Source organism: Ranitomeya imitator, chromosome 6, assembly GCF_032444005.1.
Source record: "Ranitomeya imitator isolate aRanImi1 chromosome 6, aRanImi1.pri, whole genome shotgun sequence".
NCBI lineage: Eukaryota > Metazoa > Chordata > Amphibia > Anura > Dendrobatidae > Ranitomeya > Ranitomeya imitator.
In genome coordinates this window covers 562,264,493-562,289,115 of record NC_091287.1, presented here as the reverse complement: position 1 = coordinate 562,289,115, position 24,623 = coordinate 562,264,493, and the positions used below count along the sequence as shown (strand labels likewise).

The 24,623-nt window shown below is 49.6% G+C and overlaps 1 protein-coding gene across 6 annotated transcripts; it reads left to right on the top strand.

Annotated features, from left to right (window-relative positions):
- The first annotated feature begins 669 nt into the window (after nucleotides 1-669).
- Nucleotides 670-14,450, top strand: NAPRT (nicotinate phosphoribosyltransferase). 6 transcript variants are annotated; one of them, XM_069732037.1, is made up of 13 exons: nucleotides 670-928; nucleotides 2,286-2,413; nucleotides 3,214-3,296; nucleotides 3,959-4,089; nucleotides 4,163-4,278; nucleotides 4,354-4,550; nucleotides 4,634-4,774; nucleotides 5,834-5,918; nucleotides 9,211-9,291; nucleotides 9,421-9,523; nucleotides 12,120-12,298; nucleotides 12,510-12,617; nucleotides 13,029-13,381. In XM_069732037.1, exons 1-13 carry the CDS (start codon nucleotides 736-738, stop codon nucleotides 13,095-13,097), a joined length of 1,614 nt encoding a protein of 537 aa, XP_069588138.1. In that variant the 5' UTR covers nucleotides 670-735; the 3' UTR covers nucleotides 13,098-13,381. The 6 variants fall into 6 exon arrangements, 5 of the variants coding, with proteins under 5 accessions (XP_069588138.1, XP_069588135.1, XP_069588136.1 ...); XM_069732033.1 differs by having other exon boundaries at nucleotides 675-928; nucleotides 12,141-12,298; nucleotides 13,029-14,450; XM_069732036.1 differs by having other exon boundaries at nucleotides 713-928; nucleotides 2,286-2,417; nucleotides 13,029-13,229.
- Nucleotides 14,451-24,623: the final 10,173 nt, after the last annotated feature.

The following is a 24,623-nucleotide window of genomic DNA, read 5'->3' as shown; positions in this document are numbered from 1 at the left end:
GAGGACTATGGGGTGTATTATGTTATAAGGAGTAATATGGGGGTGCATTATATTATAAGGAGGACTATGGGGTGTATTATGTTATAAGGAGTACTATGGGGTGCATTATATTATAAGGAGGACTATGGGGTGTATTATGTTATAAGGAGGACTATGGGGTGTATTATGTTATAAGGAGGACTATGGGGGTGCATTATACTTCTTATATGGATCCCCATGACTTCTATGTAAGCCCCTGATGAGTATAATGGCAGTACGGGGGCAGATATATGCCAGGATGGGGCACCGGATAGTTTCGCCACTGAGGTCACACTATACAACTTTGCAATAAAGCTATAGTGTGCGAAATGAATAGGGAAATTCTGAATTTAGGTGGAAAATATTTTGGCATGGTTGGGGGGGCCCATAACTTTGTAGTTAGGCCACTGGTTATCGCCCCAGGCCACAATCTGCCGGTCGGTTCCGGCTCTGAGTGTCCTGTGGCGCTCACACTGCAGATGTCACTTCCATGAAGGATTCCGCATCCAGTCACATTATCAGTAACTCTCCTGATTCCTGCTCTGAATTCACCATAACCCGTGGGAGGAACGTGGACCCCGGGGGCGCATCTCCGACCAATCACGTGTCAGTACGCGGTGTCAGACAGAACTACACTTCCCGGCATGCCCCAGGCGGCAGGGTGACACTTCCGGTGTATATAACCGCTGTCATTGGCTCGGTGCGGGGCTCAGCGGCATGGAGCTCCCGCTACTCACCGACCTCTACCAGTTCACCATGGCGTACGGCTACTGGCGGAGCGGGCGGCACCGAGAAGCCGCGGAGTTCGAGCTCTTCTTCCGGGACGCTCCGTTCAGTGGCGGCTTCACCCTGTTCTGTGGCCTGGAGGAGACGCTGCGCTTCCTGCGGGACTTCCGCTTCTCCCGAGCAGGTGAGGACCCGGGGCCGAGCGGTGTGTTCTGTCTGCTGCTCTGTGCACCCTGCAGGGTCCGCTACTACCGCCCCCGAGCCTTGTCCCCCCGACCCACCGCCCCCGAGCCGTGTCCCCCCGACCCACCGCCCCCGAGCCGTGTCCCCCCGACCCACCGCCCCCGAGCCGTGTCCCCCCGACCCACCGCCCCCGAGCCTTGTCCCCCCGACCCACCGCCCCCGAGCCGTGTCCCCCCGACCCACCGCCCCCGAGCCGTGTCCCGGGCCCCCCCCCCCCCCAACCTCCTGGTCCCGTGCCCCCCCCAAAAAAAACTCCTGGTCCCGTGCCCTCCCCCCAAACTCCTGGTCCCGTGCCCCCCCCCCCCCAAACTCCTGGTCCCGTGCCAACCCCCCCCCCCCCCCCAAATTCCTGGTCCCGTCTCTCCCCCTCACCTCCTGGTCCCGTCTCTCCCCCCCCCCCCACCTCCTGGTCCCGTCTCTCCCCCCCCCCCACCTCCTGGTCCCGTCTCTCCCCCCCCCCCCCCCACCTCCTGGTCCCGTCTCTCCCCCCCCCCCCCACCTCCTGGTCCCGTCTCTCCTCCCCCCGACCTCCTTGTCCCGTCTCCCCCCCCCCCCACCTCCTGGTCCCGTCTCTCCCGCCCCCCCCCCCCCCCACCTCCTGGTTCCGTCCCCCCGACCTCCTTGTCCCGTCTCCCCCCCCCACCTCCTGGTCCCGTCTCTCCCGCCCCCCCCCCCCCCACCTCCTGGTTCCGTCTCCCCTCCCCCCGACCTCCTTGTCCCGTCTCCCCCCCCCCCCCACCTCCTGGTCCCGTCTCTCCCCCCCCCCCCCCCCCCACCTCCTGGTTCCGTTTCCCACCCCCACCTCCTGGTCCCGTCTCCCCCCCCCCCCCCCCCCACCTCCTGGTCCCGTCTCCCCTCCCCCCGACCTCCTTGTCCCGTCTCCCCCCCCCCACCTCCTGGTCCCGTCTCCCCTCCCCCCCCCACACACCTCCGGGTCCCGTCTCCCCCCCCCCCCCCACCTCCTGGTCCCGTCTCTCCCCCCCCCCCCCCACCTCCTGGTTCCGTTTCCCCCCCCCCCACCTCCTGGTTCCGTTTCCCCCCCCCACCTCCTGGTCCCGTCTCTCCCCCCCTCACCTCCTGGTCCCGTCTCTCCCCCCCCTCACCTCCTGGTCCCGTCTCCTCCCCCCCCACCTCCTGGTCCCGTCTCCCCCCCACCTCCTGGTCCCGTCTCCCCCCCCCCCAACCTCCTAGTCCTGTCTCCCCCCACCACCTGCCCTCGCTCCTGCTTCTCGCCCCGTCCTCCTCCCCCTCGGGCCCCATTCCTGTGACCCCTCCTGACCTCTCCCCCGTGTTCTCAGACCTCCAGTACTTGGCCTCCGTCTTGCCGCCATCCGTGGACCGCGGCTTCTTTGAATACCTGGAGACTGTGGACGCGTCGGAGGTGTCGCTGGCGTCTTTCCCGGAGGGATCCGTCGTGTTTCCCAGAGTAGGTATGGCTACTGCCCGCTGCTCCGTCCGTGTGAATATAGCGACCCCCATCCTCCCCTTATGATGCTGGGACCTGTAGTTCCTCCTCCAGCTGAGATTGGGCTGATGTGTCCTGTGATAAGATTTAAAGGGACCTGTCAGCAAGAGACGTCTGCATGTGTCCTGTAGTACTGGGGGGACAGCGATCCCCAGTGCCGGATTATCAGCCGGTTATCTCGTGGCCTCAGCAGTCCTATGTAAATGCAGCTGACGCCTTGTACAGTGAAGCATTCATCCGCTTAGTATCATTGGTGTCTCTCAGCCGCAGATTGTCACAATTGTATCCAGTAACGGAAACATTCTACTCTCCGGACTGACACATTGTAACAAACTGTCAGGACTGATCTCTGCTGCTCAGAGGATTGTCTGCACTGGTACATTGTGACAGACTGCAGCTGTCAGCAGGACTGGGTCAGCGCGGGGTTCCCACCATCTGGGGTAAAGCAGCAATGATTCAGTGACTGCAAGCAGAGATCTTAAGATGGAAAGAAATGTAATCAGAAAGTCAAGTGCAAAAGTTTAGAAATCGATCAGTTTCTGGCGTCTTTGAGTTTTCCGACCTCTTTGGCGCCGATCAGAGGATATACAGATCGAGGGTCCGAGACCCTCCGGTGCAGGCGGCTTTTGTGATATAATATGAAAGCTGATTGGTTGGATACCTTTAGCCAATCATCTTGTGCCTTTCTGCAGGGGACCCTTAGCGGCCATGTTGGTACTCCCAGTACTGGGTGTCATGTGACTCACGTTTGATCTCTGCAGGAGCCGCTGATGAAGGTGCGGGGGCCCCTCCTGGTGGTCCAGCTTCTGGAGACCACCCTGCTCTGCTTGGTGAATTATGCCAGGTACGTGAGGGGCACATTTATGGGGTGGGCACGCTCTCCATTTCTCACAAGCTTCCTGGTTAGTTAATATAATGCCGGAGCTGCAGTAAGGACTGGCACATAGATGGAGGTCCTGTGTCAGTGTTGGTGGGTTTTGTTACAGTGTGTGGGTGCAGATAATCCTGGATAAGCACAGCCGCCCGATTGTCGTTCACTTACACTGATACATTGTAACAGTCGCTCGGCTGTCAGAAGATTCCATTCACTGACAACAAGCAGCGACCTGAAAATACCATGAAAACTGCAGACCCCCGCTATGTGAAGGAACGCCGCTCTGGTCCTTTATAGCCTCTTTTTAGAGGGGGATTTCCACCCACAGGATAATTCATAGACATCTAATGGGTGCAAGTCCTAACTGTGGAATCTGCACCCGTCTCTATAGCAGGGTCCCTTGGCCGCAATATTGGTGCTCCCAGTACTGGGGGGGGGGTCATGTGATCAGCATCTCCTGTGGCATGCGCTCACTGTTCTTTCCCATTGAAGTGAATGGAGGGAGCTGCACCTGTGCATCCACCTCTCTATTAATAGCGGTCACTTTCGCATGCGGGAGACCCCCATTCTGGAGAAAGACGCAGGACCCAGAAAAGGAGGAAATACGTCTTGATGATTTCTTGTTATTTCAGCCTGGTCGCCACCAATGCCGCCCGTTTCCGCCTTGCAGTTGGTCCGGACAAGAAGCTGCTGGAAATGGGTCTGCGGAGGGCGCAGGGGCCTGATGGGGGGCTGTCGGCTTCCAAATATTCCTACATAGGTGGTGAGTGCCGCTGACGGCTCTGCGCTCTGGACGTGGCGCCTGACGAGTCACCGATTCCCCGGTTTTCTTCCAGGCTTTGACTGCACCAGTAACGTGCTCGCCGGGCAGCGGTTTAACATCCCGGTGGCAGGCACCGTGGCCCACTCCTACGTGGCATCGTTCTCCTCTACGGATGAAGTCCAGCACCTGGTGAGGCACGATCCCCTCCCCGCGGTGGCCGATGGCTAGTAATGGACATGCTGATCTTCTTTTTCTTCCCGTCAGGTTCTGCGGCCGGCGGGCGGTCAGGACACGGGCGTGGATTTCCTGTCTCTGTCGCAGTCGTGGCTGCAGAAGGTTTGTCATCTGCTGCAGATTCCTCCTGGGAGCACACACCCCGGGGAGCTGGCGGCATTCGTGTCCTACGCCATCGCCTTCCCGCTGAACTTCCTGGTGGTGGTGGATACGTACAGCGTGATGATGTAAGTGGTGACCGCACCCCGGGGGTCCGCCATTGTGTTCACAGTTATTGCCAAAATGGTAAATAGACTTTTCTCTTGGGCAGGAGCGGGATCCCCAATTTCTGTGCGGTTGTCCTGGCTTTGCAGGAGTTGGGGTACAGAGCAGTTGGGGTGCGGCTGGACAGCGGAGACCTCGCCAGACAGTCGGTAGAGATCCGGAAGATTTTCCAGCTGTGTGCCGAAAGGCGAGTGCCCGTGTAGAGGGTGGTGGAGTGGGCAGTCATGCGGCATTTCAGGACTGTCTTACATGGAAGATGCCAAGGATGACTGGATCTGTAGATCACCTCGGAGGAGACGGCCTGAGCATCAGCAGCCCTCGCCCTGGAGGAGACGGCCTGAGCATCAGCAGCCCTCGGCCCGGAGGAGACTGCCTGAGCATCAGCAGCCCTCGGCCCGGAGGAGACGGCCTGAGCATCAGCAGCCCTCGGCCCGGAGGAGACGGCCTGAGCATCAGCAGCCCTCACCCCGGAGGAGACGGCCTGAGAATCAGCAGCCCTCACCCCGGAGGAGACGGCCTGAGAATCAGCAGCCCTCGCCCCGGAGGAGACGGCCTGAGCATCAGCAGCCCTCACCCCGGAGGAGACGGCCTGAGCATCAGCAGCCCTCACCCCGGAGGAGACGGCCTGAGAATCAGCAGCCCTCCCCCGGAGGAGACGGCCTGAGAATCAGCAGCCCTCACCCCGGAGGAGACGGCCTGAGAATCAGGAGCCCTCACCCCGGAGGAGACGGCCTGAGCATCAGCAGCCCTCACCCCGGAGGAGACGGCCTGAGCATCAGCAGCCCTCGCCCCGGAGGAGACGGCCTGAGCATCAGCAGCCCTCACCCCGGAGGAGACGGCCTGAGAATCAGCAGCCCTCACCCCGGAGGAGACGGCCTGAGCATCAGCAGCCCTCACCCCGGAGGAGACGGCCTGAGCATCAGCAGCCCTCACCCCGGAGGAGACGGCCTGAGAATCAGCAACCCTCACCCCGGAGGAGACGGCCTGAGAATTAGCAGCCCTCACCCCGGAGGAGACGGCCTGAGCATCAGCAGCCCTCACCCCGGACGAGACGGCCTGAGCATCAGCAGCCCTCACCCCGGAGGAGACGGCCTGAGCATCAGCAGCCCTCACCCCGGAGGAGACGGCCTGAGCATCAGCAGCCCTTGCCCCGGAGGAGACGGCCTGAGAATCAGCTGCTGCAAACTACAGTCTTTGAAGATCTCTGTATACCGCACAGCGTGTATTAACCCTTTCCATCTTGCAGGTTGGAGGCTCCGAGCTTCAGAACATTGTCTATCGCTGTCAGTAATAACATCAGTGAGAAGAGTGTAAAGACCCTGACCCAATCGGTGAGCGCTCAATTACCCCTGATCCCTACAGGCCACACAGCTGATTTATATACATATACCAGAACTGATAATATGTAAGGACCATATTAGGGGAAAACTCTAAAGAGCAATGCAGTAACCATAAGAAAAAAAAAGTTACAATTCCCAACTGCAAATCAAATAAATGATAACAAATATCAAAAGGATAAACTGATTTAGAAAAAAGTACAAACCTTTATTACCACATAATACATAAATATAGAAACACACAATAAAATCCAAAATCACTGGACAGGTAATCTAAGCAGTGATGCATATAGGCAGTGACCGGCTATCCAAAGAACAGGGGTACTCTAACCGTAACATCATCTGATAACAGTGTCTAACAATACATATAAAAGTAACCCCAACTGTAAGAGTGCATAAATGGGTGAGAGGAATATATAACCACCAGCCTGCTCTCAGGACAATCTAAGTAAATAGGTATAGTAACCGCACATTATGTCCCCATTATCCATACAGATCAAAAGTAAGTCAGGAGCAGATGCTGGATAAGGAATTTCTCACCCATAGGACAGCACTGAACACCGCACACACCCCAACACGTGTTTCGCTTCCGCTTCTTCAGGGAGCAGTGTCAAGACAGCCTGTCACTGCCTATATGCATCATTGCTTAGATTACCTGTCCAGTCATTTTGGATTTTATTGTGTGTTTCTATATTTATGTATTATGTGGTAAGAAAGTTTGGTACTTTTTTCTAAATCAGTTTATCCTTTTGATATTTGTTATCATTTATTTGATTTGCAGTTGGGAATTGTAACTCTTTATTTTTTTCCACGCAGCTGATTTATGTACAAGTCACAAATCATCCGTTACATGACTGGTGATCATGGAAATCAACAAACCAAGGAGCGGAAACTGTCCTTGTTATCTGATCCAAATAATAAAGATAGTTAGAATGAGACAACACAACCATCTGCAGTCACCACTAGGGGGAGCTCCCTGTATACAGAGATACATGATAAGATTCTGTCTGCAGCCACCACTAGGGGGAGCTCCCTGTATACAGAGATACATGATAAGATCCTGTCTGCAGCCACCACTAGGGGGAGCTCCCTGTATACAGAGATACATGATAAGATTCTGTCTGCAGTCACCACTAGGGGGAGCTCCCTGTATACAGAGATACATGATCAGATCCTGTCTGCAGTCACCACTAGGGGGAGCTCCCTGTATACAGAGATACATGATAAGATTCTGTCTGCAGTCACCACTAGGGGGAGCTCCCTGTATACAGAGATACATGATAAGATCCTGTCTGCAGCCACCACTAGGGGGAGCTCCCTGTATACATAGATACATGATAAGATCCTGTCTGCAGCCACCACTAGGGGGAGCTCCCTGTATACAGAGATACATGATAAGATCCTGTCTGCAGCCACCACTAGCGGGAGCTCCCTGTATACAGAGATACATGATAAGATCCTGTCTGCAGCCACCACTAGCGGGAGCTCCCTGTATACAGAGATACATGATAAGATCCTGTCTGCAGCCACCACTAGCGGGAGCTCCCTGTATACAGAGATACATGATAAGATTCTGTCTGCAGTCACCACTAGGGGGAGCTCCCTGTATACAGAGATACATGATAAGATCCTGTCTGCAGCCACCACTAGGGGGAGCTCCCTGTATACATAGATACATGATAAGATCCTGTCTGCAGCCACCACTAGGGGGAGCTCCCTGTATACAGAGATACATGATAAGATCCTGTCTGCAGCCACCACTAGCGGGAGCTCCCTGTATACAGAGATACATGATAAGATCCTGTCTGCAGCCACCACTAGCGGGAGCTCCCTGTATACAGAGATACATAAGATCCTGTCTGCAGCCACCACTAGGGGGAGCTCCCTGTATACAGAGATACATGATAAGATCCTCTCTGCAGCCACCACTAGGGGGAGCTCCCTGTATACAGAGATACATAAGATCCTCTCTGCAGCCACCACTAGGGGGAGCTCCCTGTATACAGAGATACATGATAAGATCCTGTCTGCAGCCACCACTAGGGGGAGCTCTCTGTATACAGAAATACATGATAAGATCCTGACTGCAGCCACCACTAGGGGGAGCTCCCTGTATACAGAGATACAAGATAAGATCGTGTCTGCAGCCACCACTAGGAGGAGCTCCCTGTATACAGAGATACAGAAGATCCTGTCTGCAGTCACCACTAGGGGGAGCTCCCTGTATACAGAGATACATGATAAGATCGTGTCTGCAGCCACCACTAGTGGAAGCTCTCTGTATACAGAGATACATGATAAGATCCTGTCTGCAGCCACCACTAGGGGGAGCTCCCTGTATACAGAGATACATGGTAAGATCCTGTCTGCAGTCACCACTAGGGGGAGCTCCCTGTATACAGAGATACATGATAAGATCGTGTCTGCAGCCACCACTAGGGGGAGCTCCCTGTATACAGAGATACATGATAAGATCGTGTCTGCAGCCACCACTAGGGGGAGCTCCCTGTATACAGAGATACATGATAAGATCCTGACTGCAGTCACCACTAGGGGGAGCTCTCTGTATACAGAGATACATGATAAGATCCTGTCTGCAGCCACCACTAGGGGGAGCTCCCTGTATACAGAGATACAAGATAAGATCGTGTCTGCAGCCACCACTAGGGGGAGCTCCCTGTATACAGAGATACATGATAAGATCCTGTCTGCAGTCACCACTAGGGGGAGCTCCCTGTATACAGAGATACATAAGATCCTGTATGCAGCCACCACTAGGGGGAGCTCCCTGTATACAGATATACATGATAAGATCCTGTCTGCAGCCACCACTAGGGGGAGCTCTCTGTATACAGAGATACATGATAAGATCCTGACTGCAGTCACCACTAGGGGGAGCTCTCTGTATACAGAGATACATGATAAGATCCTGTCTGCAGCCACCACTAGGGGGAGCTCCCTGTATACAGAGATACATGATAAGATCCTGTCTGCAGCCACCACTAGGGGGAGCTCCCTGTATACAGAGATACATGATAAGATCCTGTCTGCAGTCACCACTAGGGGGAGCTCCCTGTATACAGAGATACATGATAAGATCCTGTCTGCAGTCACCACTAGGGGGAGCTCCCTGTATACAGAGATACATGGTAAGATCCTGTCTGCAGCCACCACTAGGGGGAGCTCCCTGTATACAGCGGTATCAGTTCTGTGTGTGGACAGGCTGCAGGGAGCTCCTCCAGGTTTATTCCTCGGGTCGGTCAGTGACTGATCTTTGTACTTGCAGGACAATGAGATTAATGTGATTGGTGTCGGCACTCACCTTGTCACCTGCCCCTTGCAGCCGTCTCTGGGCTGTGTCTACAAGGTGAGATCATGGTTGGTGATGGAGGGTCGCGTGGGAGACGCATGGAAAGTGCCATGTGTTGGTCTGGAGGAGGATGTGGGCAGGGAAGGTTTCCACCACTGCTGATATGTAATGATCCTGCAATTGCAGCTGGTGCAGGTGAACGACCAACCGAGAATAAAGATCAGCGAGGACCAAGAGAAGAGCACGATCCCGGGGAGCAAAGCCGTATACAGACTGTACGACCGCAGCGGTGAGCACTACTGCACAACTCTGCCGCTCCAGAGCTGAAATCCCAGCATTTCCAGCTGGTTCATTCTCTGTGCACAGCTTCCTCTACTGATTTACAACCTGATAATTTGTCATCTCATTTTATTTATAGGAGCATAGCTTTATTTTTATCTGTGTTTACCCACAAATAACAGCACCAGCAGAATAGTGAGTGCAGCTCTGGGGTATAATACAGAATGTAACTCAGGATCAGTAATATAATGTATGTACACAGTGACTTCTCCAGCAGAATAGTGAGTGCAGCTCTGGAGTATAATACATTAGGTAACTCAGGATCAGTAATGTAATGTATGTACACAGTGACTGCACCAGCAGAATCGTGAGTGCAGCTCTGGAGTATAATACAGGATGTAACTCAGGATCAGTAATGTAATGTATGTACACGGTGACTGCACCAGCAGAATAGTGAGTGCAGCTCTGGGGTATAATACAGAATGTAACTCAGGATCAGTAATGTAATGTATGTACACAGTGACTTCTCCAGCAGAATAGTGAGTGCAGCTCTGGAGTATAATACATTAGGTAACTCAGGATCAGTAATGTAATGTATGTACACAGTGACTGCACCAGCAGAATCGTGAGTGCAGCTCTGGAGTATAATACAGGAGGTAACTCAGGATCAGTAATGTATGTACACAGTGACTGCACCAGCAGAATAGTGAGTGCAGCTCTGGGGTATAATACAGGATGTAACTCAGGATCAGTAATGTAATGTATGTACACAGTGACTGCACCAGCAGAATAGTGAGTGCAGCTCTGGAGCATAATACAGGATGTAACTCAGGATCAGTAATGTATGTACACAGTGACTGCACCAGCAGAATATTGAGTGCAGCTCTGGAGTATAATACGGGATGTAACTCAGGATCAGTAATGTAATGTATGTACACAGTGACTGCACCAGCAGTATAGTGAGTGCAGCTCTGGGGTATAATACAGGACGCAACTCAGGACCAGTAATGTAATGTATGTACACAGTGACTGCACCAGCATAATAGTGAGTACAGCTCTGGGGTATAATACAGGATGTAACTCAGGATCAGTAATGTAATGTATGTACACAGTGACTGCACCAGCAGAATAGTGAGTGCAGCTCTGGAGTATAATACAGGATGTAACTCAGGATCGGTAATGTAATGTATGTACACAGTGACTGCACCAGCAGAATAGTGAGTGCAGCTCTGGAGTATAATACAGGAGGTAACTCAGGGTCAGTAATGTAATTTATGTACACAGTGACTGCACCAGCAGAATAGTGAGTGCAGCTCTGGAGTATAATACAGGATGTAACTCAGGATCGGTAATGTATGTACACAGTGACTGCACCAGCAGAATAGTGAGTGCAGCTCTGGAGTATAATACAGGATGTAACTCAGGATCAGTAATGTAATGTAATGTATGTACACAGTGACTGCACCAGCAGAATAGTGAGTGCAGCTCTGGAGTATAATACAGGATGTAACTCAGGATCGGTAATGTATGTACACAGTGACTGCACCAGCAGAATAGTGAGTGCAGCTCTGGGGTACAATACAGGATGTAACTCAGGATCAGTAATGTAATGTATGTACACAGTGACTGCACCAGCAGAATAGTGAGTGCAGCTCTGGAGTATAATACAGGAGGTAACTCGGGATCAGTAATGTATGTACACAGTGACTGCACCAGCAGAATATTGAGTGCAGCTCTGGAGTATAATACAGGGTGTAAATCAGGATCAGTAATGTCATGTATGTACACAGTGACAGCACCAGCAGAATAGTGAGAGCAGCTCTGGGGTATGATACAGGATGTAACTCAGGATCAGTAATGTAATGTATGTACACAGTGACTGCACCAGCAGAATAGTGAGTGCAGCTCTGGGGTATAATACAGGATGTAACTCAGGATCAGTAATGTAATGTATGTACACAGTGACTGTACCAGCAGAATAGTGGGAGCAGCTCTGGGGTATAATACAGGATGTAACTCAGGATCAGTAATGTAATGTATGTACACAGTGACTGCACCAGCAGAATAGTGAGTGCAGCTCTGGAGTATAATACAGGAGGTAACTCGGGATCAGTAATGTATGTACACAGTGACTGCACCAGCAGAATAGTGAGTGCAGCTCTGGAGTATAATACAGGATGTATCTCAGGATCAGTAATGTAATGTATGTACACAGTGACTGCACCAGCAGAATAGTGAGTGCAGCTCTGGAGTATATTACAGGATGTATCTCAGGATCAGTAATGTAATGTATGTACACAGTGACTGCACCAGCAGAATAGTGAGTGCAGCTCTGGGGTATAATACAGGATGTAACTCAGGATCAGTAATGTAATGTATATACACAGTGACTGCACCAGCAGAATAGTGAGTGCAGCTCTGGAGTATAGTACAGGATGTAACTCAGGATCAGTAATGTAATGTATGTACACAGTGACTGCACCAGCAGAATAGTGAGTGCAGCTCTGGGGTATAATACAGGATGTAACTCAGGATCAGTAATGTAATGTATGTACACAGTGACTGCACCAGCAGAATAGTGAGTGCAGCTCTGGGGTATAATACAGGATGTCACATTTTGGCGACAGATCAGCCGCTCCTGGACCTCATGACGCTAGAGGATGAGCCTCCGCCAGAATTGGGTAAGGAGGTGAAAGTTTATGAACTGGGCAGAAGCACAGAAAACGAGTGTGTGACCCCGATCAGGGCAAAACCCCTCCATCGCACCTACTTCCATCATGCACAGGTAGGAGCACAGCAGCGCCACGGTGAGAAGTGCAGCGCTCACCCCTAACAATCCCATGTGCTGCCCCTTGTTTGGGTGCTGGAGGACACTGGCTGTGATAATTCCGGCAGTCGGACCCCCGCTGCCGCCGATCACTTGGCGTCCACTTATCATTCTGTCTGTGCCTGGTTTGCTGCTTTTCACTTTGCTTTGTGCCGTTTTGTGATTTCAGCTCCTGCAGCCCCTTCCCACAATCACTGATATCCGATGTTACGCCCAGAGGTCGCTCAGCAGCCTCCATCCCCAGCAGCGACAGCTGGACGAGCCACGGCCGTACCGGGTGAGTGACCACCACTGAGTCATATCGCTACTTACCCCAGCACATCTGAATTAGTGGGGGTGCTGCTGCTGGGACCCCCATAATCTACAGCAAGAAGGAAAAAGCAAGAGACCTCTTAGTTATCAGAACTAGTGGTGGTCCCAGAAGACAGGTCCATGATGTGAGCACCTAACATGGCTGCAGGATGGTGTCCTCGTCCCTTACCCCCCGCTGGGTTACTACCTGGCTGGAAAATCCCTTTAATCTTTAACCCTTGCTGCCCTGCACAGCTGTGATGTTGTGCCACATGCCATGACTTGTGGGTACAAGTCACAACCTACGGATGGGTTTAACATGGCTTCCTGCAGGAATCGTCATGAAGAACAGTGGAGGTGTCGATGTCTCAGCTGCCTCGTCTCTTCTTGTTTACAGGTCGCAGTGAGTGAGAAGCTGCACGGCCTCCTGTCTGCGCTGCGGAGGAGCAGTCGCCATTTGCAGTGACTGTAGCCGGCGCCGAGATCTTCAGGTGATGAAATGAAGCTGCCGGCAGCAGAGACGCAATGAACCACAGGTGCCAGCACCATCACACGGACAGACACCCTCCTCCCCAGGTCCAGAGCAGAGACATAGCCGACATTGTAGCAGAATATCAGCTGAATATCAAGATGTCTCTGACCCCGTCTGTATACCAAAGTTGACATGTGAGGTGCAAAAAAAGAGGAGCTGCTCGTCCTAAGGGGTCTCATTATTTCCAGTTTTCACAAAGCATAAAAAAATTAACTAAACCTCATTGTTTTCTGCTCCATCCCATTGTCCTCAGCGAGCAGCACATTGTAAGCATAGAACTCTTTTTTTTTTTTTCATCGCAGTGTGTAAAGTCACCCTGTTATTTATACCCACCCCTACCATGTGACGGAGCGGCCGGTGGGGCAGAGCTCCTTGATACCAGCACGGTCCTGTAATAGGAGCCATGGGGGTACCGGGTCCGTCCATGACATTTCTCCCTCCAGAATGTCCCCCATCACCTGTGACTGATATTACTGAAGTGGAAGAAACCGCAGCCACGAAGCGGAGACCCCGTAACGTTACAAAGAGGGGGCCGAGGGCAGAAAAGTCACTGCTCTGCTCACTCCATAACTACAGAGTCCAGACATCCTCAGCACATACACTGCACCCCTGCTAGGGGCTTCATGAAGCCGTACATCACCAAGCACAATGCTGATTGTCAGATGGAGTGGTGTAAAACCGCCTGTAGTGAAATATGTATAGGTATAGATGTTTGACTAGCAGTAAATTAACATCTGTCCTGAGACTGTAGGTCTCACGGGGAGCACAGCATATGTTACCCTGAGAATGCATTCTCCTGTCTCCAATCTCGCCAGGGGGCCTTGCTAAGAACCAGGAAGGGGAAATGTTTCACAACTTCTGGCTTTTTTGAAGAGAGATGTCAATTACAGCCTGACACTATCTATCTATGAGAAACGTTACACAAAGAGCGTTTAGAGAAAATAATATATTCATTGGTGGAGAGGCCATGGTCAAGTCACAAACCAGCAATTATAATATTAACCTGAGAGGCTGGTCAAGAAATTTTGACTTACAGGTTGACTCTATAAATTAGGCCTGTACAAAGAAAGATGTTCACATGTGGGGACAGCCTGGAAAGCTGATGTGATCCATTCCATATTTTTCCCTCCCCAGGCACAGAGAATCAGAATGCAAAGTTTGCTATTTCTGTATGTTATCCCTTTATTTTATCACTGTTTTTGCATATTTGTAGGTCACTTTTTATCCCATATTTGTATACCTTTTATTGTAAGCACTGTACCTTTTCTTTTAAAGATCAAAACTTTAGTAAGTCTGAACCTTGTATGCTCTAAAGAATCCATAGCCTTAACGTGCGTGATCCTTATGATTGGCAGACAGTAGTATTAATATTTCCTGGACTCATCGCCCGTGTGTTCTGTGAGTGGTGGCAGCGTGTATGAGCGAGTGTGTGGCCTGGATCAGTGTGTGATTTATGCTCCCATTACAGCAGAGGACAGAGGTTGAATGCTGGACTGAGAGAGAGGAAGATAGACTAACCCTTGCAGGCGCAAGCCTAAGTCAGTGCTGAGAAGCGGGTACATGACAACTGGTGGCTAGTGGTGGGATAGAATTATTTCTATTAGAGCATTAGTGCATGGTTTAGGCGATTATTCCCTGTACTAAAAAATTGGTATCCTTGCGAGGAGTGCACCAGTTCTTCAAGGTTCAACTCAGTGCTTACTTAGACATACTTGCAAACAGTTTCCCTTCCCCGCTTTTCTTTTATTTGGCGAAGGCTGTTCATCGATATGGCAGCCCAGTACAAGGACCAGAGCAAAGAGGCTCTGACCGACCTCTGTGAGCAGAGAGGAATAGAGACAGCCGACAGATCCAGGGAGCGGCTGATATGCGCCTTGGTCGAGCAGGACATAGAGCAAAGTGCTGGAACATCTGGGCAAGGAGAGAGCCCACCTCAGAGAGACCCAGCAATGCCAGCTCTTGCACCGGAGATACCTGATGGAAATGTCAGCAATGCCAGTGCTGAGGAGCCTATAGACTGTACTTTGCAAATGGACTTACAACGGCTGGGAACAAGTGATCCCAATCTACGCATGCAGCTTATTCTACAGCACCGACAGGCTGATAGGCTGCAAAACGCCGGTATCGGGCCGAGAGAGAGGCTGCAGAACGCCGGGAGGACAGGCTGAGCGAGAGGCTGCAGAACGCCGGGAGGACAGAGCTTTCCAGCTTCAGATGGCTCAAATAGAGCGGGGTATCAGTCCTCAGATAACCCCCTCCCAGGACATAAATCCGAGGAGGCCACGTCTGGAAAACTACCATGTGATGGAGAAGGATACAGACTTACTGTAGATGCTTTCCTTCAGGGGTTTGAAAAAACCTGCAGGCAGTACCATCTACCCCGTGAGCAGTGGGCGCAGTATCTAACCCCAGGGTTGAGAGGCAAAGCCCTGGAAGTTTTTGCTGCCCTCCCAGCAGAGCTAGATGGGAGCTATGAGGCCATAAAAGAGGCCCTGATTAGGAAATACAACCTGACACGAGGAGTGTATCGTAGAAAGTTCCGGAACCTACAACGTGGATCCATTGACAGTTATGCGGATATTGTGAGCACCTTGAGGACCACGTTACACCAATGGATTAGGGGACTTTCTGTGAACAGTTTTGAGGACTTAATGGATTTTATGGTCAAGGATCAATTTCTTCACATGTGCCCCACGGATGTACGACAATTTGTGTGCGATCGGGAGCCACAATCTGTGGATCAGGCTGCAAGGATTGCGGACTGCTATGTGGCTAATAGGATGCCTGAGGTGCGGAAGCCATCGGGATTCAGCTGGAGGGGAGGTAAGCCCAACGGGGACCCTTCTCCCTCTGCCGGCCGATCATCAGTGCTGTCCAAGCCCACCTTTTATGGGGCCCCGGGGAATAGACATTTTCTAGGCGATGGGACGCCGATGCTTCTCCTGCAACAAAGTGGGACATGTTAGCGCTGTCTTGATAGGGAGAAACGCACAACCTCAAAGCCGTCTGTGTCCCCACTGTCTGTCCTCTTTGTGGCCGGCTCTGATGCGAGGGCAAATGAGAACTGTCAATCTGTCACTGTTGGCAAGAAAGTCACCATTGGTCTCAGGGGCAGAGGTGACCCTGGTGCGTCCAGCCATGATAACCCCTGCCGATATCATATCAGGAAAGACTATGTCTATTACCGGGATTGGAGGGGTCAATCCGGCCGTGCCCATGGCCCGTGTGTACCTGGACTGGGGAGCAGGGAAGGGACTGAAGGAAGTGTATCAGAGGCTATTCCCACCAATGTGTTGCTAGGCATGGACCTGGGGAGGATAGTGTCCCACTATGTTCGTCCCTTGCAAGTAAATGCTACAGAGAAGGTGGAAGCACGTGACCCACCTGAGATCCCGTGCGAGGAGGGAAAATGTCCCAATGCACAGGACTGTAATTATGTGGCCACTGTGACCCGGAGTCGGGCTGCGACTCAGAGATTAGAGGATGAGTCTCAGACAGAACTGCCAGAACAGGAGGCCCATACTGTGGTCCCGGGATAACAGACACTGAAGACTCAGGTTCAGACCAGTGCCTGGCAGTCACACTAGGCCAGGGCCTGCAGGCTGACAGAGCTTCCAGGAGGCCCTTGAGACAGATGCCAGTCTGGAGGAGCTCAGATGTCTTGCAGACCAACCCCCTGCTGCTTCTGGCAAAGAGAGAGTATACTGGGACCAGGGCAGACTCTTATCCGTGGGGATAGTCTCTGTATACAGAGTCTTGGGACTATGAAAGGCGTCTGATAGTCCCTTATCCATTTAGGGAACAATCATTGAGAATTGCTCACGAGATTCCTCTTGCCGGACACCTTGGAATACAAAAGACTAAAGCTCGCCTAACACATAACTTCTATTGGCCCAAGATGGGGACAGATATTGCCAATTACTGTCGATCCTGCGTAGTTTGTCAGACAATTGCAAAGTCCGGGAATACACAGAAAGCTGTTGGGAGGGCGACCCCAACCCGACAGGCATCTTGGTGGTCGAATATGTACTGCGGCTCAAAGAAGGCAAAAAATTAGCAACGTGGCCCATGAGAATGTGACCCAGGCCCAAATCAACCAGGTCTGGTACGACCGTAATGACAGACTGAGGGCCTATGAGGAGGGGCAGAAGGTTTGGGTTTTGGTCCCAATGTTACAGAATTACAGGCCGCATGGGAGGGACCATACACTGTACACAAGCGGCTAAATGATGTTAATTATGTGGTGACACTAGATGAGCATGCAAAGTGTCAAAGTATTTCATGTGAATATGCTGAAGGCTCATCATGACAGGGAGGCCTGTGTCTTACCTGTCTGTAGCCTTCCTGAAGAGGGGGAGGCTCATCTGTTACTAGATGGGGGCCGGGACTCAATACCTGGAGTCAGCAGAGTGTAACCCTGAGCTATGGAGAAATCACCAACCACACAACTGAAGAACCGATATCAAATCTTTGTAGAGGATGAAGATGGCACACCTAAGGATGAAGCAATACCAGCAAGCAAAAAAGAAAAGGGCACACAGCAACAAGTGACAGCAAAAAGTACAGCCAAGAAGCAACGAAGAGTGGTGGTGGTGGGAGACTCACTACTGAGAGGCACAGAAGCAGCCATCTGCAGACCGGACATAACTGCAAGAGAAGTATGCTGCCTTCCAGGTGCGATGATCAAGGATGTGACCGATAGGATACCAAAGCTCTTCAACTCCAAGGACGTCCACCCATTTCTTCTGATACATGTTGGCACCAATGACACGGCAAGGAAGGACCTACCGACAATCTGCAAAGACTTTGAAGAGTTGGGGAAGAAAGTAAAGGAACTGGATGCACAGGTAGTTTTTTCTTCTATCCTTCCAGTAGACGGGCATGGCACCAGGAGATGGAACAGAATCCTTGATGCAAACAACTGGCTAAGACGATGGTGCAGACAACAAGGATTCGGATTCCTGGACCACGGTGTGAATTACTTGTACGATGGACTCCTCGCCAGAGACGGACTACACCTCAACAAACCTGGGAAACACACATTCGCCAGAAGACTCGCTACACTCATCTGGAGGGCGTTAAACTAGAAGAAGAGGGGACGGGAAGAAAAACATTAGACTCGAACAAAGACGACCCAGGAAAACATACTCAGAAGGGAGGTAAGAACATTTCTAAAACAATCCACAGCGAGGAGATTGGAACAAAACAAAATCCTCTAAACTGCATGCTCGCAAACGCCAGAAGCCTGACAAACAAGATGGAAGAACTAGAAGCAGAAATATCTACAGGTAACTTTGACATAGTGGGAATAACCGAGACATGGTTAGATGAAAGCTATGACTGGGCAGTTAACTTACAGGGTTACAGTCTGTTTAGAAAGGATCGTAAAAATCGGAGAGGAGGAGGGGTTTGTCTCTATGTAAAGTCTTGTCTAAAGTCCACTTTAAGGGAGGATATTAGCGAAGGAAATGAGGATGTCGAGTCCATATGGGTCGAAATTCATGGAGGGAAAAATGGTAACAAAATTCTCATTGGGGTCTGTTACAAACCCCCAAATATAACAGAAACCATGGAAAGTCTACTTCTAAAGCAGATAGATGAAGCTTCAACCCATAATGAGGTCCTGGTTATGGGGGACTTTAACTACCCGGATATTAACTGGGAAACAGAAACCTGTGAAACCCATAAAGGCAACAGGTTTCTGCTAATAACCAAGAAAAATTATCTTTCACAATTGGTGCAGAATCCAACCAGAGGAGCAGCACTTTTAGACCTAATACTATCTAATAGACCTGACAGAATAACAAATCTGCAGGTGGTCGGGCATCTAGGAAATAGCGACCACAATATTGTACAGTTTCACCTGTCTTTCACTAGGGGGACTTGTCAGGGAGTCACAAAAACACTGAACTTTAGGAAGGCAAAGTTTGACCAGCTTAGAGATGCCCTTAATCTGGTAGACTGGGACAATATCCTCAGAACTAATAATACAGATAATAAATGGGAAATGTTTAAGAACATCCTAAATAGGCAGTGTAAGCGGTTTATACCTTGTGGGAATAAAAGGACTAGAAATAGGAAAAACCCAATGTGGCTAAACAAAGAGGTAGGACAGGCAATTAACAGTAAAAAGAAAGCATTTGCACTACTAAAGCAGGATGGCACCATTGAAGCTCTAAAAAACTATAGGGAGAAAAATACTTTATCTAAAAAACTAATTAAAGCTGCCAAAAAGGAAACAGAGAAGCACATTGCTAAGGAGAGTAAAACTAATCCCAAACTGTTCTTCAACTATATCAATAGTAAAAGAATAAAAACTGAAAATGTAGGCCCCTTAAAAAATAGTGAGGAAAGAATGGTTGTAGATGACGAGGAAAAAGCTAACATATTAAACACCTTCTTCTTCACGGTATTCACGGTGGAAAATGAAATGCTAGGTGAAATCCCAAGAAACAATGAAAACCCTATATTAAGGGTCACCAATCTAACCCAAGAAGAGGTGCGAAACCGGCTAAATAAGATTAAAATAGATAAATCTCCGGGTCCGGATGGCATACACCCACGAGTACTAAGAGAACTAAGTAATGTAATAGATAAACCATTATTTCTTATTTTTAGTGACTCTATAGCGACAGGGTCTGTTCCGCAGGACTGGCGCATAGCAAATGTGGTGCCAATATTCAAAAAGGGCTCTAAAAGTGAACCTGGAAATTATAGGCCAGTAAGTCTAACCTCTATTGTTGGTAAAATATTTGAAGGGTTTCTGAGGGATGTTATTCTGGATTATCTCAATGAGAATAACTGTTTAACTCCATATCAGCATGGGTTTATGAGAAATCGCTCCTGTCAAACCAATCTAATCAGTTTTTATGAAGAGGTAAGCTATAGACTGGACCACGGTGAGTCATTGGACGTGGTATATCTCGATTTTTCCAAAGCGTTTGATACCGTGCCGCACAAGAGGTTGGTACACAAAATGAGAATGCTTGGTCTGGGGGAAATTGTGTGTAAATGGGTTAGTAACTGGCTTAGTGATAGAAAGCAGAGGGTGGTTATAAATGGTATAGTCTCTAACTGGGTCGCTGTGACCAGTGGGGTACCGCAGGGGTCAGTATTGGGACCTGTTCTCTTCAACATATTCATTAATGATCTGGTAGAAGGTTTACACAGTAAAATATCGATATTTGCAGATGATACAAAACTATGTAAAGCAGTTAATACAAGAGAAGATAGTATTCTGCTACAGATGGATCTGGATAAATTGGAAACTTGGGCTGAAAGGTGGCAGATGAGGTTTAACAATGATAAATGTAAGGTTATACACATGGGAAGAAGGAATCAATGTCACCATTACACACTGAATGGGAAACCACTGGGTAAATCTGACAGGGAGAAGGACTTGGGGATCCTAGTTAATGATAAACTTACCTGGAGCAGCCAGTGCCAGGCAGCAGCTGCCAAGGCAAACAGGATCATGGGGTGCATTAAAAGAGGTCTGGATACACATGATGAGAGCATTATACTGCCTCTGTACAAATCCCTAGTTAGACCGCACATGGAGTACTGTGTCCAGTTTTGGGCACCGGTGCTCAGGAAGGATATAATGGAACTAGAGAGAGTACAAAGGAGGGCAACAAAATTAATAAAGGGGATGGGGGAACTACAATACCCAGATAGATTAGCGAAATTAGGATTATTTAGTCTAGAAAAAAGACGACTGAGGGGCGATCTAATAACCATGTATAAGTATTTAAGGGGACAATACAAATATCTCGCTGAGGATCTGTTTATACCAAGGAAGGTGACGAGCACAAGGGGGCATTCTTTGCGTCTGGAGGAGAGAAGGTTTTTCCACCAACATAGAAGAGGATTCTTTACTGTTAGAGCAGTGAGAATCTGGAATTGCTTGCCTGAGGAGGTGGTGATGGCGAACTCAGTCGAGGGGTTCAAGAGAGGCCTGGATGTCTTCCTGGAGCAGAACAATATTCTATCATACAATTAGGTTCTGTAGAAGGACGTAGATGTGGGGATTTATTATGATGGAATATAGGCTGAACTGGATGGACAAATGTCTTTTTTTCGGCCTTACTTACTAACTATGTTACTATCCCACAGTCAGAGGTCTGAGCTGATGGGGGCGCTCAGCGAGTTCACCGAAGTCTTCACAGGGGAGCCTGGGAGGACACACTTAGCAGCTCACCATGTGGACACTGGTACTAATCCCCCAGTACGGCAGTCTGCATACCGTGTGTCAGCAGAGGTGAAGGCACACATGAGGGAACAGGTAGAGGAGGTGCTGAACCAGCAAGGTGAGGAGCACTCAATTCTCTACCTAAGCAGGAAACTCCTGACCAGAGAAGTGGCTTATGACACCATTGAGAAGGAATGTTTGGCAATTATGTGAGCTCTGCAGAAGCTTCTACCATACCTCTATCATAACTCATTGAGTTGGCTCAACAGAGTAGTTGGGGACAACGGAAAATTTGATATTACAGCAATATGATTTCACAATTCAACATAATAAGGGAGTCGATCATGGCAATGCTGATGGTCTATCTCAACAAGGTGGGTTGGAACCAGATACGTGCGAGGGAGCTGACCTGTAAGTCAAACACCATGCATGTTCATAAGGAGGGAGGTGTGGTGAAATATGTATAGGTATGAATGTATGACCAGCAGTAAATAAAAACATCTGTCCTGACACTGCAGGTCTCACAGCATATGTTATCCTGAGAAGGCAGTTTTTTGTCTCCAATCTCGCCAAGGGGCCTTGCTAAGGACCAGGAATGGGAAGCGTTTCACACCTTCTGGCTCTTTTGAAGAGATATGTCAATTACAGCTTGACACTACCTATCTATGAGAAATGTTACGCAAAGAGTTTAAGAAAATAATATAGTCATTGGTGGAGTGGCCATGGTCAAGTCACACACCAGCAATTATAATATTAACCTGAGAGGCTGGTCTAGAAATTTGACCTCCATGATGACTCTATAAATTAGGCCTGTACACCAAGATGTTCACATGTGAGGGCAGCCTGGAAAGCTGTTATGATCCATTCCATAATTCTCCCTCCCCAGGAACAGAGAATCAGAACGCAAAGTTCGATATCTCTGTAAGTTTTCTCCCTTGATAACTGTTTTTGCATATTTGTATGTCACTTTTTATTCCCATATTTCTATACCTTTTATTGTTAGCACTGTACCTTTTCTATTAAAGCTTAAAACTTTAATAAGTCTAAACCTTGCATGCTCTAAAGCAGGGGTCCCCAACTCCAGTCCTCAAGGCCCACCAACATGTCATGTTTTCAGGATTTCCTTAGTCTTGCCCAGGTAATAATTGCATCACCTGTGCAATGCAAAGGAAATCCTGAAAACATGACCTGTTGGTGGGCCTTAAGGACTGGAGTTGGGGACCCCTGCTCTAAAGAATCCATAGCTTTAAAGTGTGTGATCCTTATGATTGGCAGACAGTAGTAGTAATATTTCTGGGACTCATCGCCCATGTGTTCGGTGAGTGGTGGCAGTGTATATGAGCGGGTGTGTGGCCTGAGTCGGTGTGTGATTTATGCTCTCATTACTGCATAGGATAAAGGTTGAATGCTGGATCGAGAGAGGGGAGGTAGATTAACCTTTTCAGGCACAACCCCCAAGTCACATGCTGAGGAGCGGGTACGTGACACCGTCACTGCTGGACTCTGAAGGAGACAGGTTCTGTGCAGTGATGGATCACACTTCTCCATTGTGATGCCAGGAGGACGTTAGCCCCTGCACTGTGCCCGCTGTACAATCTTCCCATTGGGAAAGGTGCCGACCCCATAACAATGGCTATAACGGTAGGGTGTGAGATCAGCAGATCCCGGAGGGGGGTGGGGCACTCTCCTTCTTCCCTATAGTGTACTTCATATTTTAAACCAATATTTTGGCACCTGGTCACACTGAAACTTTATCAATTTTTTTAGTAAAAGATGAATAATATTTGTTCCACTAAAAGTTGCAGCATTTAAAATTATGTGAGAAGCCAGCAACACCTCCCCGAGTACGGCACACATCGGCAAAGTGCGGCTTCTGGAGCCAAGAGTGGAGTGTGAGATGTGACGTCTTATTAACTCCTTTCTGACAGACGTACTGTCCCATCGAGGTGACCTGGGCCCGTATGACCATCGACGGGATAGTACGTCATACGCGATCAGCCACGCTCACGGGGGGAGTGCGGCCGGGTGTCAGGTGATTATCACCACAGCTGACACCCAGAACTATGTGCCAGGAGCAGTCACAGACCAAACAAGATCGCAGCGGTCCAGTGGCATAGAGAAGCAGGGAGGGGGCTCCCCGAGTACTTCCCTGAGACCCTCAGAACGTGATGTGATCACGTTGTTCCGAGGGTCTCCTCCCTGCAAGCCCCCGGATCCAAGATGGCCACGGGGTCCTTCCGGGTCCTGCAGTTTGTCAACTCATCCCACAAAAAAACAAGACCTCACATTCCTCTGGGCCAAAATATGGAAAAATTATAGCTCTCAAAATGTGGAGACGCAAAAACTATTGTTTGCAATAAAAAAAAGAGTCTTTTCGTGTGTGACAGCTGCCAAACGCTAGAATAACCCGCTATAGATAGTAAATCAAACCCACCTTCATCACCCCCTTAGTTAGGGAAAAATAATAAAAATTAAAAAAAAAAAATGCATTTATTTCTATTTTCCCGTTAGGGCTAGGGTTTGGATTATGTTTATGGTTTGAATTAGGGGTGCGTTGAGGTTAGGGTTGGAGTTAAAATTGGGGGGTTTCCACTGTTTAGGCACATCAGGGGTCTCCAAACATGTCATGGTGTTTGATTTTCAATTCCAGCAAATTCTGCATTGAAAGAGTAAAATGCGCTCCTTCCATTCTGAGCTCTGCCTTGCACCCAAACAGTGGTTTACCCCCACATATGGGGTATCAGCGTACTCAGGAAAAATTGGACCCCAAAAGTTGTACAATTTGTCCTGTTACTCTTAGGAAAATTAAAATTTGGGGGCTAAAAAAAAAAATCATTTTTATTGAAAAAAATGATTTTTTTAATTTTCACGGCTCTGTGTTATAAACTTTAGTGAAACACTTGGGGGTTTAAAATTCTCACACAACATCTAGACAAGTTCCTTGGGAGGGGGGGGGGGGGGGGGGGTTGGTTCTAGTTTCCAATATGGGGTCACTTGTGGGATTCTACTGTTTAGGCACATCAGGGGCTCTACAACCACAACATGACACCCACAGGCCATTCCATTTAAGTCTGCATTCCAGAACAACACTACTTCCCTTCCGAGCTCTGCCATGCGCCCAAATAGTAGTTTTCTCCCACATATGGGGCATCAGTGTACTCAGGAGAAGTTGAACCCCAAAGGTTGTTCCATTTGTCCTTTACCCTTGGGAAAATACAAATCGGGGGTCTAAATATCATTTTTGTGGAGAAAATTTGATTTTTGATTTT

Bases quoted from the DNA above. Each gene is read 5' to 3' on its own strand.
- NAPRT (XM_069732037.1), top strand. From the start codon at position 736: ATGGAGCTCCCGCTACTCACCGACCTCTACCAGTTCACCATGGCGTAC. The intron at 3,297-3,958 runs GTACGTGAGGGG...TTGTTATTTCAG, and splicing joins TGCTTGGTGAATTATGCCAG to CCTGGTCGCCACCAATGCCG. The intron at 4,279-4,353 runs GTGAGGCACGAT...TCTTCCCGTCAG, and splicing joins CGGATGAAGTCCAGCACCTG to GTTCTGCGGCCGGCGGGCGG.